This window comes from Melanerpes formicivorus, unplaced genomic scaffold (genome assembly GCF_026170545.1).
Source record: "Melanerpes formicivorus ecotype bairdi unplaced genomic scaffold, bMelFor1.0.p_v2 SCAF_39, whole genome shotgun sequence".
Lineage (NCBI taxonomy): Eukaryota > Metazoa > Chordata > Aves > Piciformes > Picidae > Melanerpes > Melanerpes formicivorus.
Window position 1 is genome coordinate 3,386,387 of NW_027142391.1, and position 13,664 is coordinate 3,400,050.

At 61.3% G+C, this 13,664-nt stretch overlaps 1 protein-coding gene across 4 annotated transcripts in view; it reads right to left on the minus strand.

Annotated features, from left to right (window-relative positions):
- AGRN (agrin) overlaps positions 1–13,664 on the minus strand; it is a 181,948-nt gene that overhangs the window by 89,456 nt on the left and 78,828 nt on the right. For all 4 annotated transcript variants that reach the window (XM_068158301.1, XM_068158299.1, XM_068158303.1 and 1 more), the window contains one exon: positions 9,144–9,191. In XM_068158301.1, coding sequence (XP_068014402.1) covers positions 9,144–9,191 — 48 coding nt within the window. The remainder of the gene's footprint in view (positions 1–9,143; positions 9,192–13,664) is intronic.

A 13,664-nucleotide genomic window follows, 5' to 3' on the forward strand; every position in this document is an offset into this window, starting at 1 on the left:
CACAGGTTGCCCAGGGAGGTGGTGGAAGCCTCCTGCCTGGAGGTGTTTGCAGCCAGGCTGGAGGTGGCTGTGAGCAACCTGCTGTGGTGTGAGGTGTCCCTGCCCATGGCAGGGGGTTGGAGCTGGCTGAGCCTTGAGGTCCTTTCCAACCCTGACAATGATTCCCTGATTCTATGAAAGACTTTCTTCCTGATCTCCACTCTGAGGATGAAGATCTAAAGAGGAAGGTGTAACCATGGTGACTTCACTGTGGGACCCCCTGGGCCAGGTAAAGGATGAAGAGAAGGACTGCTCAGGGTCCTGGGGCAGCAGCTCAGGTCACTGAGGTGGGAGGTTGAAGCCATCCAATGAATCAATCAAAGCAAGCCCAGCCCAGGGTGCTGAGCTTGAGCCTCCTGGAGGCTCAAAAGAGCAGCTCAGGTCACTGAGGTGGGAGGCTGAAGTCCCATCCTGGAGAAGCCAGTGGCAGGCTGTGCTGCAGCAAAGCCTTGGGGAAGGTGAAGGCTGCAGGTGATTAAAAGTGAGCAGCTGCTGAGAAGCCTGCTACACAGATTTCACCTTGTGCAGGGAGAGAGAGGGAATGATTTCCTTTCCCCCTGCTCTGTGATGTGTGGCAAGGCCTCCCACCACGCTCCAGTGCTCCCAGTCCCTCCTGGCTGAGCCCTGAGCCTGGCCTGGCACAGCCTGAGGTGCAGCACCGCTCCCCCAGCTCAGCCTGTCCCCAGCTGGCCTCTGCCTGCCTGCTCTGGGACAGGCAACCCAGTGCCCCTCTGGGGGGTGCAAACCTCTCCCTGCTCCCCACCATGCTTCACACACGAGGCTGGGGCTTAGAAGGGAGCTCTGGAGCTCAGCTAAGTCCTGCCAGAGCAGGGTCACCCAGAGCAGGCTGCACAGGTTGGCATCCGCAGGTGGAGACTCCACCACCTCCCCGGGCAGCCTGCTCCAGGGCTCCAGGAGCCTCCAGTTCCTCCTCATGTTAAGGTGGAACTTCCTATGGACTGGTTTGTGCCTGTTGCCCCTTGTCCTGCCCCTGGGCACCACTGAAACAAGCCTGGCCCCATCCTCCTGCCAGCCACCCTTGAGGTATTGATCAGCACTGATGAGATCCTCCTCGCTCAGTCTGCCCCAAGGCCCTTTCAACCTTTTCCCCCCTCCCATCCTCAGCAGAGGAGATGTTCCTCAGCACAGCAAGGCTTGGGAGGGGAATACTGACAGCCAAGCAAGCAGGAGAGCACCTCCCTGGAGCCACCACCACCACCACCAGCCTGGGCCATCCCATGCTCCAAACACACCTCCACTCCAGGGAGCAGCCCTTCCCCACACACAGCTCCAGGCGTGGGAGAGCCTTGGGGCTGGGAAAAGCACAAGTGTGAAAGGAAGGGAAGCGTGGGGTGGGCAGGGAAAGTCCAGGGGGCTGCAGAATGCATCTGTGGGCAGGCAGGAAGGGAGGGGGAAATAAATAGAGCTGAGCAGCTGGGGCTGCAGCTCCTTCTGCTTCTGGCTGAGCTCAGCCCCACCACGAAGCCTGCAGCCTGACTTCATCCTGCAGCATCCAGGGCTCAGGACAGGACAGAACAGAACACAACAGAACAGAACAGACCAGACCAGGTTGGAAAAGACCTTTGAGATCATCAAGTCCAACCTCTCACCCAACACAATCTGATCAACCAAACCATGGCACCAAGCTCCCCATCCAGTCTCCTCTTAAACACCTCCAGGGATGGTGACTCCACCACCTCCCTGGGCAGCACATCCCAATGGCCAATCTCTCCTCCTAGGAAGAGCTTCTTCCTCACCTCCAGCCTGAACCTCCCCTGGCACAGCTTGAGACTGTGGCCTCTTGTTCTGGTGCTGCTTGCCTGGGAGAAGAGACCAACCCCCACCTGGCTACAGCCTCCCTTCAGGGAGTTGGAGAGAGCAAGAAGGTCTCCCCTGAGCCTCCTCTTCTGCAGGCTAAGCAACCCCAGCTCCCTCAGCCTCTCCTCCCAGGGCTGTGCTTCAGCCAGAAGAGAAATGGGCTGGGAGTAGCAGCCAGAGCCTGCTGGTGCTTGCTGGACAAAGGGAATGACACTGAGGAGCTTGTGGTCAGTTAGGCTTTCATGGCTTGCCCCCCAGGACAGCCAAGCATCTCCTCCCCTGTGCCCCTGACAGACATCCTTGGAGAAACTACAAGCCCAGAGCTGCTTCTCTCCAACAGGGACTGGAGAAGGAGAGGCTCAGAGTGAATGTGGCAGCAGCAGGAGGGTTTGGACAGCAAACATCTCCTGAGGCATGGAACAGCCCCAAGCTCCTCACTGCCACCACGCAGCAAGGTTCAGCTCTGGGGCTGCAGGCAGGCTGTGGGCAGAGGGAATAAAGCAGGGGGGAAGAACCTCCAATGACTTCTGAGCCCTCAGGCAATTATCTTCCCCTTAGCACAGGCTAGTGGCCAGAGGAAGATGTCCAACAGCATGATGAGGTGGTAATTAAAACCAATCACCTAAGGAAGGACAACAATCTCCTCCTGGGGAAGGATCAAACCAGAGTAGGGCTGCTGAGACACAGCTCAGGCACAGCCAAGGAGCACCACAGCCAGGTCAAGCCTCTCCCCACACCCTGCCAGGAGCCCCTGGAGCAGAAAGGGAGCTGAGGAGAGGACATCCAGCAGCCAGCTGAAAGGCAGTGCCCGGGACTGGGAGCCCTGGAGGATTAATCCACTAAGCTGTGTCCTAAGCAGGCTCAAAGAGCCACCTGCAGCAGCATTTCCTCCACCTCACTGCCATGCCTGGGGCCAGTCCTGCCAAGGCTGCATTGAAGGGGCTGCCAGGCACAAGGGAGCATTTCCCCCCCCTGTTTAATTTCTCCTCTCCTGCTTGGCTGCTGCTGTTCTGCATCCAGAACTGAGTGCTCGGCGCTGCCTCCCTCGGCAAGGTGCCACAGGCCAGGCCACCAGCGCTCCACCCGGGCTTGCCAAAAGGCAAGGTGGGTGTCCAGCCCCCCCTCAGCCCTCATGGGTGCTGCCAAACCCAGCAGAGAGAGGCCCCACAGCTGGCTGATGCCATCATTAAGCCAGCTCAGAGCAAAAGAGCTGCAGCTCAGCGCCCTGCTGACCTGCCCTGACTCTCCTGCTCCCCCAGCGCTGCTTGCTGAAGGAAGATGTAGCTCTGAGGTGAGGACAGACCCCTCCACTTGAATCAGAAAGCTGTTGGGGACAGGAAGAAGCCCAAACCTGCCAGGCCAAGGAGCTGGTGAGAGCAGAAGGGGCTAAAGAGGGTGCTGGAGGCTGTGCTCCCCCAGGAGGGGTGGGAGAGCAGCGCGGGTGGAGAGCGGCGATGAGAGAGTGAGAGGAAACGGCCTCAAGCTGCACCCAAGGAGGTTCAGGGGGGATGCTAGGAGCAATTTCTTTGCTGCAGGGGTGGTCAGGCACGGGAACAGGCTGCCCAGGGAGGTGGGGGAGGGCCCATCCCTGGAGGTGGTCAAGACAAGTGCGGATGTGGCGCTGGGGGCCGTGGTGGGGTCGGGTTGGATGTTGGACTGGATGACCTTAGAGGCCTTTTCCAACCAAAACAGCTCCATGGTTCTATGGCACTGCTTGGCCCCTGCCTCATCCTGCTGATCCCCTCCTCTGCAGCCTGGCTTCAGGGCCCTGAGAGGACTCCCTGCTCCCCTGCCCCCCTCAGAGCAAGCCAGGACAGCCGCCCTGCCTCCCGCACGCGACCGCACCGAGGGATGCTGCAAGCAAGCAGGAATCCAACCTCCCAGCACAGATGCTGCTGCAAGAACACAGCAAGGGGGAGGAGGGAGGACCCTCCAAATCCTCCCCCACCATTTAATTCACCCCAGGGGATGCAGGAAAACAAAGCCCACCCTGCTTGCTCCCCCCACCACCACCCTGCCCCACACCTGCCAACCTCCCGCCCTCCAAAACAACTCCTGCCCTAGGGGGGCTGCAGCTGAGCCAACATCCACCCCCTCCCCAGCTCCCCAAGCTCCTGCTGCAGCTGAGGAGGAGAATTAGGCAGCTTGGATGCCATGGAGCAGTTGCTGAGCTGGGAGAAGGCAGGAGCCTTCCTGGAGCGCTGCTTTGAAGTCAGCCAAGCCTTAAGACCCTACCAGAGCTAACCAGCCCAGTGCCCAGCTGGGGGGACGTGGGAGCTGTGGGAAAAGCAGGGAGTTAACAGCACTTAATGGCCTGGGCTCAGAGAGAAGCAGAGCCCACTCCATAAATCAATGTTGGGACTGCCAAGATGATTAGGGGACCAGAAAGGGCTACAAAGATGCTGAGGGGAGCAGAACAGCTCTGTGGTGAGGAAAGGCTGAGAGGATTGGGGCTTCTTGGTCTGGGAGAGAGGAGGATCTCATCAATGCTGATCAATAACCTCAAGGGTGGCTGCCAGGAGGATGGGGCCAGGCTTTTGGTGGTGCCCAGGGGCAGGACAAGGGGTGACAGGCACAAACCTGAGCATAGGTAGTTCCATCTTAACATGAGGAGGAACTTCTTCAAGGCCGATGGAGGCCTGGAGCAGGCTGCCCAGGGAGGTGGTGGAGTCTCCATCCCTGGAATCATTCAAAGCCCACCTGGCTGTGTGCCTGTGTGACCTCCCTAGGTCACTCTGTGGGGTAGTTTCAGGTTATGCCTAGAAGCTTTTCCCCTGAGATTGGGCTCAGTGATGTCCAGACCCTGGAAGAGGCTGCCCAGGGGGGTGGTGGAGTCTCCATCCCTGCAGTCTCCATCCCTGGAGTCATTCAAAGCCCACCTGGCTGTGTGCCTGTGTGACCTCCCTAGGTGGCTCTGTGGAGTAGATTTAGGCTATGCCTAGAAACTTTTCCCCTGAGATTAGGCTCAGTGATGTCCAGACCCTGGAAGAGGCTGCCCAGGGTGGTGGTGGAGTCTCCATCCCTGCAGTCTCCAGCCCTGCAGTCATTCAAAGCCCACCTGGCTGTGCTCCTGTGTGACCTCCCTGGGTGACTCTCTGTGGCAGTTTCAGGCTATGCCTAGAAGCTTTTCCACTGAGATTGGACTCAGTGATGTCCAGACCCTGGAAGAGGCTGCCCAGGGTGGTGGTGGAGTCTCCAGCCCTGCAGTCTCCATCCCTGCAGTCTCCATCCCTGAGTCATTCAAAGCCCACCTGGCTGTACTCCAGGTGACTCTGTGGGGTAGTTTCAGGCTATGCCTAGAGACTTTTCCCCTGAGATTGGGCTCAGTGATGTCCAGACCCTGGAAGAGGCTGCCCAGGGAGGTGGTGGAGTCTCCATCCCTGCAGTCTCCAGCCCTGCAGTCATTCAAAGCCCACCTGGCTGTGCTCCTGTGTGACATCCCTGGGTGACTCTCTGTGGCAGTTTCAGGCTATGCCTAGAAGCTTTTCCCCTGAGATTGGGCTCAGTGATGTCCAGACCCTGGAAGAGGCTGCCCAGGGTGGTGGTGGAGTCTCTGTCCCTGCAGTCTCCATCCCTGCAGTCCCCATCCCTGCAGTCTCCATCCCTGAGTCACTCAAAGCCCACCTGGCTGTACTCCAGGTGACTCTGTGGGATAGTTTCAGGCTATGCCTAGAGACTTTTCCCCTGAGATTGGGCTCAGTGATGTCCAGACCCTGGAAGAGGCTGCCCAGGGGGGTGGTGGAGTCCCCAGCCCTGGAAGTGTTGAAGGAACCTGTGGCCAGGGCACCTGGGGCCACGCTTTAGTGGCCATGCTGGGGTTGGGTTGATGGTTGGCCTGGATGATCTCAGAAGGGTTTTCTTTCCCCCACCTGAAACAATCCTATGGCTCTGGGCAGCCTGCTGTAGGTGTGAGGTCTCCTTGCCCATGGCAGGGTCTGGCTGAGCCTTGAGGTCCCTTCCAGCACAGCCTGAGGTGCAGCACCGCTCCCCCAGCTCAGCCTGTGCCCAGCTGGCCTCTGCTGCCTGCTTCGGGACAGGCAACCCAATGCCCCTCTGGGGGGTGCAAACCTCTCCCTGCTCCCCACCATGCCTCACACACGAGGCTGGGGGTTAGAAGGGAGCTCTGGAGCTCAGCTAAGTCCTGCCAGAGCAGGGTCACCCAGAGCAGGCTGCACAGGTTGGCATCCACAGGTGGAGACTCCACCACCTCCCCGGGCAGCCTGCTCCAGGGCTCCAGCAGCCTCCAGTTCCTCCTCATGTTAAGATGGAACTTCCTATGGACTGGTTTGTGCCTGTTGCCCCTTGTCCTGCCCCTGGGCACCACTGAAACAAGCCTGGCCCCATCCTCCTGCCAGCCACCCTTGAGGTATTGATCAGCACTGATGAGATCCTCCTCGCTCAGTCTGCCCCAAGGCCCTTTCAAGGGACTGGCTGAGCCTTGAGGTCCCTTCCAACCCTGCCTGTCCTGTGACTCTCTTGGGCTTGCCTCCTTTGGCAGCCCACCAAGGGTGGTAGTTTTCCATCTCCTGGAGGGGGGGGGGGAGGACCAGAGATCTTTTTGGGGAGGATGTCATCTGCCTGGGGCTGGGCTGCTAATAGTTTGGAGCCCTGAGCTGAGAGTGAACACCTACGTGGGGGTTTATTTTTGCTCTGGATGGCTCCTCTGCTCCCATTCTCGGTTAATCACATCTCATCTGCCGCTCCCCCGCCCCCTTCCCCACCCCCACCCCGAGCAGCAGAGAGAGAGCAGCAACAAACCTGGCAGGAACTGCCTGCTGCTTGCTGCTGCCTTCCTATCTGCACGTGAAAACTCGGGGAGGGGGCTGGGGAAGGGACCTGAGCAGGCTGCCAGCAGCACCCAGAGAGCTCTGCAAGCCTGGCTCTCACACAGCCTGAGACCTGGCAGGGCTGGAAGGGAGCTCAAGGCTCAGCCAGTTCCAAACCACTGCCCATGGGCAGGGACACCTCACACCGCAGCAGGTTGCTCACAGCCACCTCCAGCCTGGCTGCAAACACCTCCAGGCAGGAGGCTTCCACCACCTCCCTGGGCAACCTGTGCCTGGGCACCCACAGCAGCTTGCCCAGGAGCACAAAGGCCAGGGGGGATTGGAAGCTCTCCAGAGAAGGAGACTCCAGCACCTCCCTGGGCAGCCTGTGCCAGGCTCTCACCACCCTCCTGGGGAACAACTTCTTCCTCACATCCAATCTCAATCTCCCCACTTCCAGTTCTGTTTCATTCCCCTCCAGTCCTATCACCCAGTCCAACCCCCCTGCTCCACAGGGCTCCCACAGCAGCTTGCCCAGAATCACAAAGGCCAGGGGGGATTGGAAGCACTCCAGAGCAGGAGACTCCACAACCTCCCTGGGCAGCCTGCTCCAGGGCTCCAGCAGCCTCCCAGCAAAGAATTTTCCCCCTTCCAGGCTTCCAGGCTGCACCTATTGCCCCTCCTCCTGTCACTGGGCACCAGTGAGAAAAGTCTGACCCCATCCCCTTGCCCCTCAGCCTTTAGCTGTTGATCTCCTCTCATCCAATCTGAATCTTCCCACTTCTAGTTTTGCTCCATCCCCCCCAGTCCTATCACTCCCTGACACCCTCAAAACTCCCTCCCCAGCTTTCCTGTAGCCCCCTTCAGATCCTGGAAGGCCACAATGAGGTCTCCTGGGAACCTTCTCCTCTCCAGACTGCACAACCCCAACTCCTTCAGTCTGTCCTCACAGCAGAGCAGCTCCAGCCCTCTGCTCCTCCTCCTGGCCCTGCTCTGGACACCTTCCAGCCCCTCCAGATCCTTCCTGTAGTAGGAACTCCAGAACTGGACACAGTGCTCCAGGTGAGGTCTCACCAGAGCAGAGTAGAGCTGAGCTCCTCTGAGGACATTACCTGAGCACAGCCTCCCCTGCCTGCACCAAACAGCTCCTGAAGCCCCTGGCTGGTACCAGCATGGCCTCAAAAAGCAGGCTGCAGAGAATTCATTCAGGTTGGAAAAGACCTTGAAGATCACTGAGTCCAACCACCATGACCCCCAAACTGCATCCTGAAGCACCACCCCTACACCTTCTTGAGCACCTCCAGGGCTGGGGACTCCACCACCTCCTGCTCCAACCCCTGACCACTCTTGCAGCAAAGGAATTGTTCCCAATCTCCAACCCAAGCCTCCCCTGGTGCACCTTGAGGCCATTCCCTACAGGTCTGGGAGGCCAAAAGGCTTTGGCAAGCCCAGGTGTGAGGTGCTGGTGAGTCCACTGCTCCTCAGGCACCAGGGGATCCATAGATGAGTGCCACCAGTCCAGGGGAAATGGAGAGAGCCTTTACTCTGCAACCTCTGCCAGCCTCTAAGGTCACCACACATCCTACCCTGGAGAGGTTCCTACCTGCTTTGTGCCCATCTAACCACCACCATAACCCACTCCAGGCCTTCCCCAGCAAGCCCAAGACCGGCTGAAGCAGTGGAGAGTCCCAAGGAGACACTCCCCAGAGCACACATCCCTCCCTGCTTGGCCTTGCCCTCAGGGCAGGGAGGATGCAGCCTCAAGCTCCAGGTCCCACAGGCTGAAACAAAGCACCTCCCTCACTGCCCTCCTCTGGGATGCCCTGTTGCCACACCAAAACCCCCCAGGAGGACCAGGGGAGGCAGAACACAGCTCCTGACTCTTTCCTCATGCTGCCAGTCCATCCCCTTCTCGTGAGCTTTCCCTGCAGCTCCACCACACACACATTCCATTTAGGGGGGGTGTGGGGGTTTGCTCTGTTCTTCCAGAGCAGGAAACCTTTCTGCACCTCCTCTTCACCCCCCTTTCCCCTTGCCAACATCCAGGAAGACCCTTAGAGGACAAAGAAGAGCTTGAGCAGCTCCAGCACTGCTGCTCTGAAGGGAAAGCTCTCATTCTCCGCTCCCCTTCCCTCCCACAGCCTCAGCAGCTGAGCCACTACAGCTCCACAGAGTGCTGGAGCACACCAAACCAGCCCTCCCCTCTTCCCAGCCCTTCTCCACTTCCACCACAGCCACCCAGGAAACCTTCTGTGGAGCAAAAGGCAACGAGGGGCTGGGGCTGTGCCCTCCCTCCCTCCCTGCCACTTCTGCAGCCCCCTTGGGGCAGGGCTGAGGGCGAGGGGAGGGCACCGGCAAAGCTGCCGGCTCGCCCTGGGCACAGAGTGCCAGGCAGTCAGCTGCAAAGTAGATCACTGGGTCAGGAGGTGAGGTTCCAGCAGCAGCAGCAGCAGCTGTGGGAGGCAGGAGAGGCTGAGGCAGTTTGCTCTGCAGCGCAGGGAGCGGCAGGAGGGCACTCACCGTCGCGCGGCGTCGGCGGCGTCTGCGTGAAGTAGCTGTTGGGCTTGTCTGCAAGGGAACAGAGCACAGGGGGCTGTCAGCAGGTCCTCATCCCTCCTCCTCCTCCTCCCATCCCATCCCATCCCACCCCTCCCAGATTTCCAGCCACAGCTCCCCAGACCCCCAGTTCATAGAATCACTAAGGTTGGAAGAGACCTCAGAGAGCATCAAGTCCAAGCTGGCACCCAACAGCTCCTGACTGCTAAACCATGGCTCCAAGTGCCACATCCAAGCCCCTCCTGAACACCTCCAGGGATGGGGACTCCACCACCCCCCTGGGCAGCACATCCCAATGGCCAACAACTCTCTCTGGGAAGAACTTTCTCCTCACCTCCAGCCTAAACTTCCCCTGGCACAGCTTGAGACTGTGGCCTCTTGTTCTGGTGCTGCTTGCCTGGGAGAAGAGACCAACCCCCACCTGGCTACAACCTCCCTGCAGGGAGTTGGAGAGAGCAAGAAGGTCTCCCCTGAGCCTCCTCTTCTGCAGGCTAAGCAACCCCAGCTCCCTCAGCCTCTCCTCACAGGGCTGTGCTCCAGACCCCTCCCCAGCTTTCTTGCCCTTCTCTGGACACCTTCCAGCACCTCAACATCTTTCCTAGCCTGAGGATCCCAGAACTGGGCACAGGACTCAAGGTGTGGCCCGAGCAGTGCTGAGCACAGGGCAGGATGACCTCCCTGCTCCTTCTGGCCACACTGTTCCTGCTGCAGGCCAGGATGCCCTTGGCCTTCTTGGCCCCCTGGGCACACTGCTGGCTCATGTTCAGCCTACTATCACCAGTACCCCCAGGTCCCTCTCTGCCTGGCTGCTCTCAGCCTCTCAGACCCCAGCTTGTAATTCACATCCTTCCTCCCCACCCAAGCAGCTTGGGAGCCAGCATTTGATTGCTGCAGCAGCGCTCACACACCCTGGGCGACTCCCAGGGAACACCCAGGAGGTCCTGCAGCAAGCCTGGGAGCCAGCAGCTCCAGCACCCCCCACTTGTATCCATGGAGCATCTCTGGCTTCACATCAGCCCTCTCCTGCCTGCCAGGGCTGGGGCTTGCCTCAGCCCGTCGGGTGCCACCCCACCAGCTGCAGGTGTTGCTGTGCATCGCCTCTCACGCAGGCACCCACCTGGCTGCTGGCCTTTGGGTCGAGCAGGACAGCAGCAAGAGCCCTGCAGCCCCCCAGGGCAAGCAGGCAAAGGTGGGAGAAGGGGGTGGCCTGGGGCAGCAGACAATGAAAGCTCCCTCAGGCATGAGCTCAAGCCCCAGAGGGAGGTGGCACAGCCTTGTCACCAGCCAGACCTCTGCCTCTGGGTAACCTCTGATTAAGAAGAGGGGCAAGAAGAGTTGCCCCAGGCAGCTGGCTCCACAGACACCCTACAACCAGCACCAAGCTGGGCTCTGCTCTCTGTTACACTGTGTGCCCCAGGGCAGCAAAGCCAAGCTGTGGCAGAGGGCACACCGCTCCTGGCCCCTGCTCCAGCCACCGCGTTCCCCAAGCCTCTGTGCTCCACAGTTTCAGGCAGCAGAGGAACCACCTCAGCCCAGCGCTGGGCTGGAGGATTTGCCTGCCCTCTAAAGGCTTCCCTCACAGCAGGGATTTGGCACTTCCCAGCACCAGGGAGGTCGAAGGCACGTCTGCAGCGTGGAGTCTTCCTCCCCAGGCTGCACCCAGCACAAGGCAGGAGCTGGGAGGGCGAGCACCTGGGCAAGGAGGAGGCAACAAAGCACATCGCCCCGGGCGGGCGGCGAGAGCTGGAGGTGGCCACGCTCCAGCCTGCCATCTGCTCAGCCACACCAGGGATCACATCAAGAGCCTAACCTCAGGGAAAGCTCCTCCTTCCTGCCCCCAACCTTCTGCTGGTTCCCCAGAGCAAGAGAGCAGAGCTCCTGGAGCAGCCTAGGAGACACAGCTCCCACCCACCGCATACGGCGGCGGGTCCCCAGGGTTCAGCTCTTCGCTGGCACCCAGGGAGCAGGCAGAAGCTCCTGGCCAGGTCAGGGCTCCCAGGAGCTCATCTTTTACCTCTCAGGTCCTACCCAACCCTTACAACCAGGCTCCCCCCAGGAGCATCACCGCACTCAGACCTCAAGGCAGAGCGTTTTGGGGGACACAGAGGGAGCAGCACACCGCAGACAGCGCCCAGCCAAGCCCACCTGCACAGCTCTGGGCCAACACCCCCCGAGGGAAGAGTGGGGCAGAGCTGTGGAGCAGGCTGGGTGATGAGTGACCCTCGGCTGGTGGCTTGGCAGCCCTTGGGAGGGCACCTCCTGCTCCACGGCCCCCAGCTGACCTCAGCCCAACCTCTCCCTCCCCCCTGGCTCCTCCGCCCGCCCCGGGGGGACACCTACAGTTGTTGAGGAAGAGCAGCACGGCGAATCCCAGGGTGGAGGTGGCCAGGAGGATGAGGCAGATGTTGCAGGGGATCATGAAGTACCTGACCACCAAGGAGACCTTGTGCTGGTAGAGCCGGTCCCGCTCCAGGGCCCCCGGCGCCATGGGGTACTGACAAGCGGTCATGCTGCGGGCCGGAGCTCGACCCACTGCCAGCCCATCCAAGAGGAGCAGAGGAGGAACCACCAAGCTCACATGGAGCCCTCTTCCCTCCCTCCCCAGTCGTCTTCAGCAGCCACAAGACCTAAGTTTTCCCAGAGGTTCCCATCCTCCGCTCGTAGGAGGGGGCGAGGTGGGCTGGGGGCACCTTCAGGAGCAAGAGTTGGTCCCCAGGGCTGCCATCTCCAGGGGGGTCAGGTCTGAGCCTGCTCCAGTAGGGTCCTGTGGTGCTCAGCAATCCTTCTGGCGGCCCAGGAGGTAGCAGATCCACACCTGCCCACGGAAAGGAAACTCCTCCACCCCAGGCAGAAGTGCCTTGGAGCTCAAGTTCTGCAGCCCAGCCCGGCGGGACGGGGACGAGCCGCTGCCGGCGCGGGGGCTGCTGCGGCACCACCAGCACAGCCCGGGGCCTGGGAGCAGAGCCGGGGGGGAGACGGTGCAGGGGGTGCTGGCATGGGACCCCCCCCCCTCAGGCTGGCACCTCAGCAACGCCTGTGTCCTCTCGGTGGGGCTGGCAGGGGAGGTCTTTGCCACCCAGGTGATGCCTCGGCTCCCGGTTCAGGCTCCACGGCAGCCCTCCTCCGGGAATTCCGAGCTGCCTCTGCTGTCCTCCTGCGTCTCCTCCAGGGCAGGTCCGCGCTCCCCAGCTCCCGATCCTCCTCCTCCGGAGCAGATCCTCGCAGCCAGGCACCCAAGGGTGCTGCTTGGGTGAGGGCAGCTACTCCTCGGTCCCCCGCCGCGGCTCCTTTCACAGCCTCTGCACGTCCATCGCCGCTGGGCTCCTCTTCTTTCAGGGGCAGAAGGAGCTGGGTGCTCCCTCCCCCCCCAGCCCTCAGCCTAGCTCCAGCTCTCCAGCACCTTCCCAATCCTCACCAGAGCAAGACGTGGCCGCAGCCCAGCTTCTCCCCAGCCCTTTCTGTCGGGCAGCCAAGCAGCCTAGCGTGGACGCTGTCACCTCCACGGCGGTGGCCAGGACATGCCAGTCCCCCTCCTCACACGGCTGGGACATTCCAGTCCTTCCCGAAGAGATTCCAGCTCCCTGCGGAGCCCAGCATGGAGAGAAGCAGCAGGGATTGCCGGGGACGGGAGCGAAGCGAGCGCTGGGTGGGTGGGGGGTGGGTGGGAGGGGTGTGGGTGCGCAGCAGGGGAGCTGGGAGCCCCTAATTCCAGCCCCCGAGGTTCACCCCACACCGCGCAGCATCAGACAACAGAGCTACCGGGAGCGAAGCTCCAGCCCCAGCCCCACGCCCCCAACTTTCCCCGCCCGCTCCTCTGCCCCGCGGGGGTCGGCATCGCCCCCACACCCCCTCCATCCTCTTCCTCCTCCCTTCCCTCCCCCGGCACCGCGGCTCCACACCCGCCCCTTCGGCTCTAGGAGCTCCCCGGGGGGGTTCAAAAGGAGTCCGCCCCTCCCGAGCCAACAAAGGGGAAGGGGAAGGGGCGCGGCGCAGACAAAGAGCAAGTGGCGGCGGCGGGGGTCGCGCAGCCCCGGAAGCCCCCCGGGACGGATGGGTAAGGCAGGGTGGCGGCGGGGGGGATCGGACCCGAGAGCCTCCTCTGCACCGATGGGCACCCCCCGGGGCGGGGGAAGGGGGTCGGAGTCCATCGCCTGGCTGCTTGCCCCTCCCGCCCCCAGCCCAAGCCTTGTCCATTCGGCTCCTGGAGGCGGTGAGAGGAGAGACTCGGAGAGCCAGGGAACCGTTTGGGTTGCAAAGGACCTTTAGGAGCATCGAGGCCAACCATCCTCTCACTCTGCAAAGCCAGGTGCTCAGCCAGGGCCCTCAGCACCACACCGCCGGGGCTCTGAGACACCGGCAGGGGTGGGGATGCAGCCACCTCCCTTGGGCAGCCTGTGCCAGGCTCTGAGAACCCTTTCAGGGCAGAAGCTTTTTCCCAATATCCAACCTAAACCTCCCCTGGGGCAACCTGAGGCTCTCTCTCCT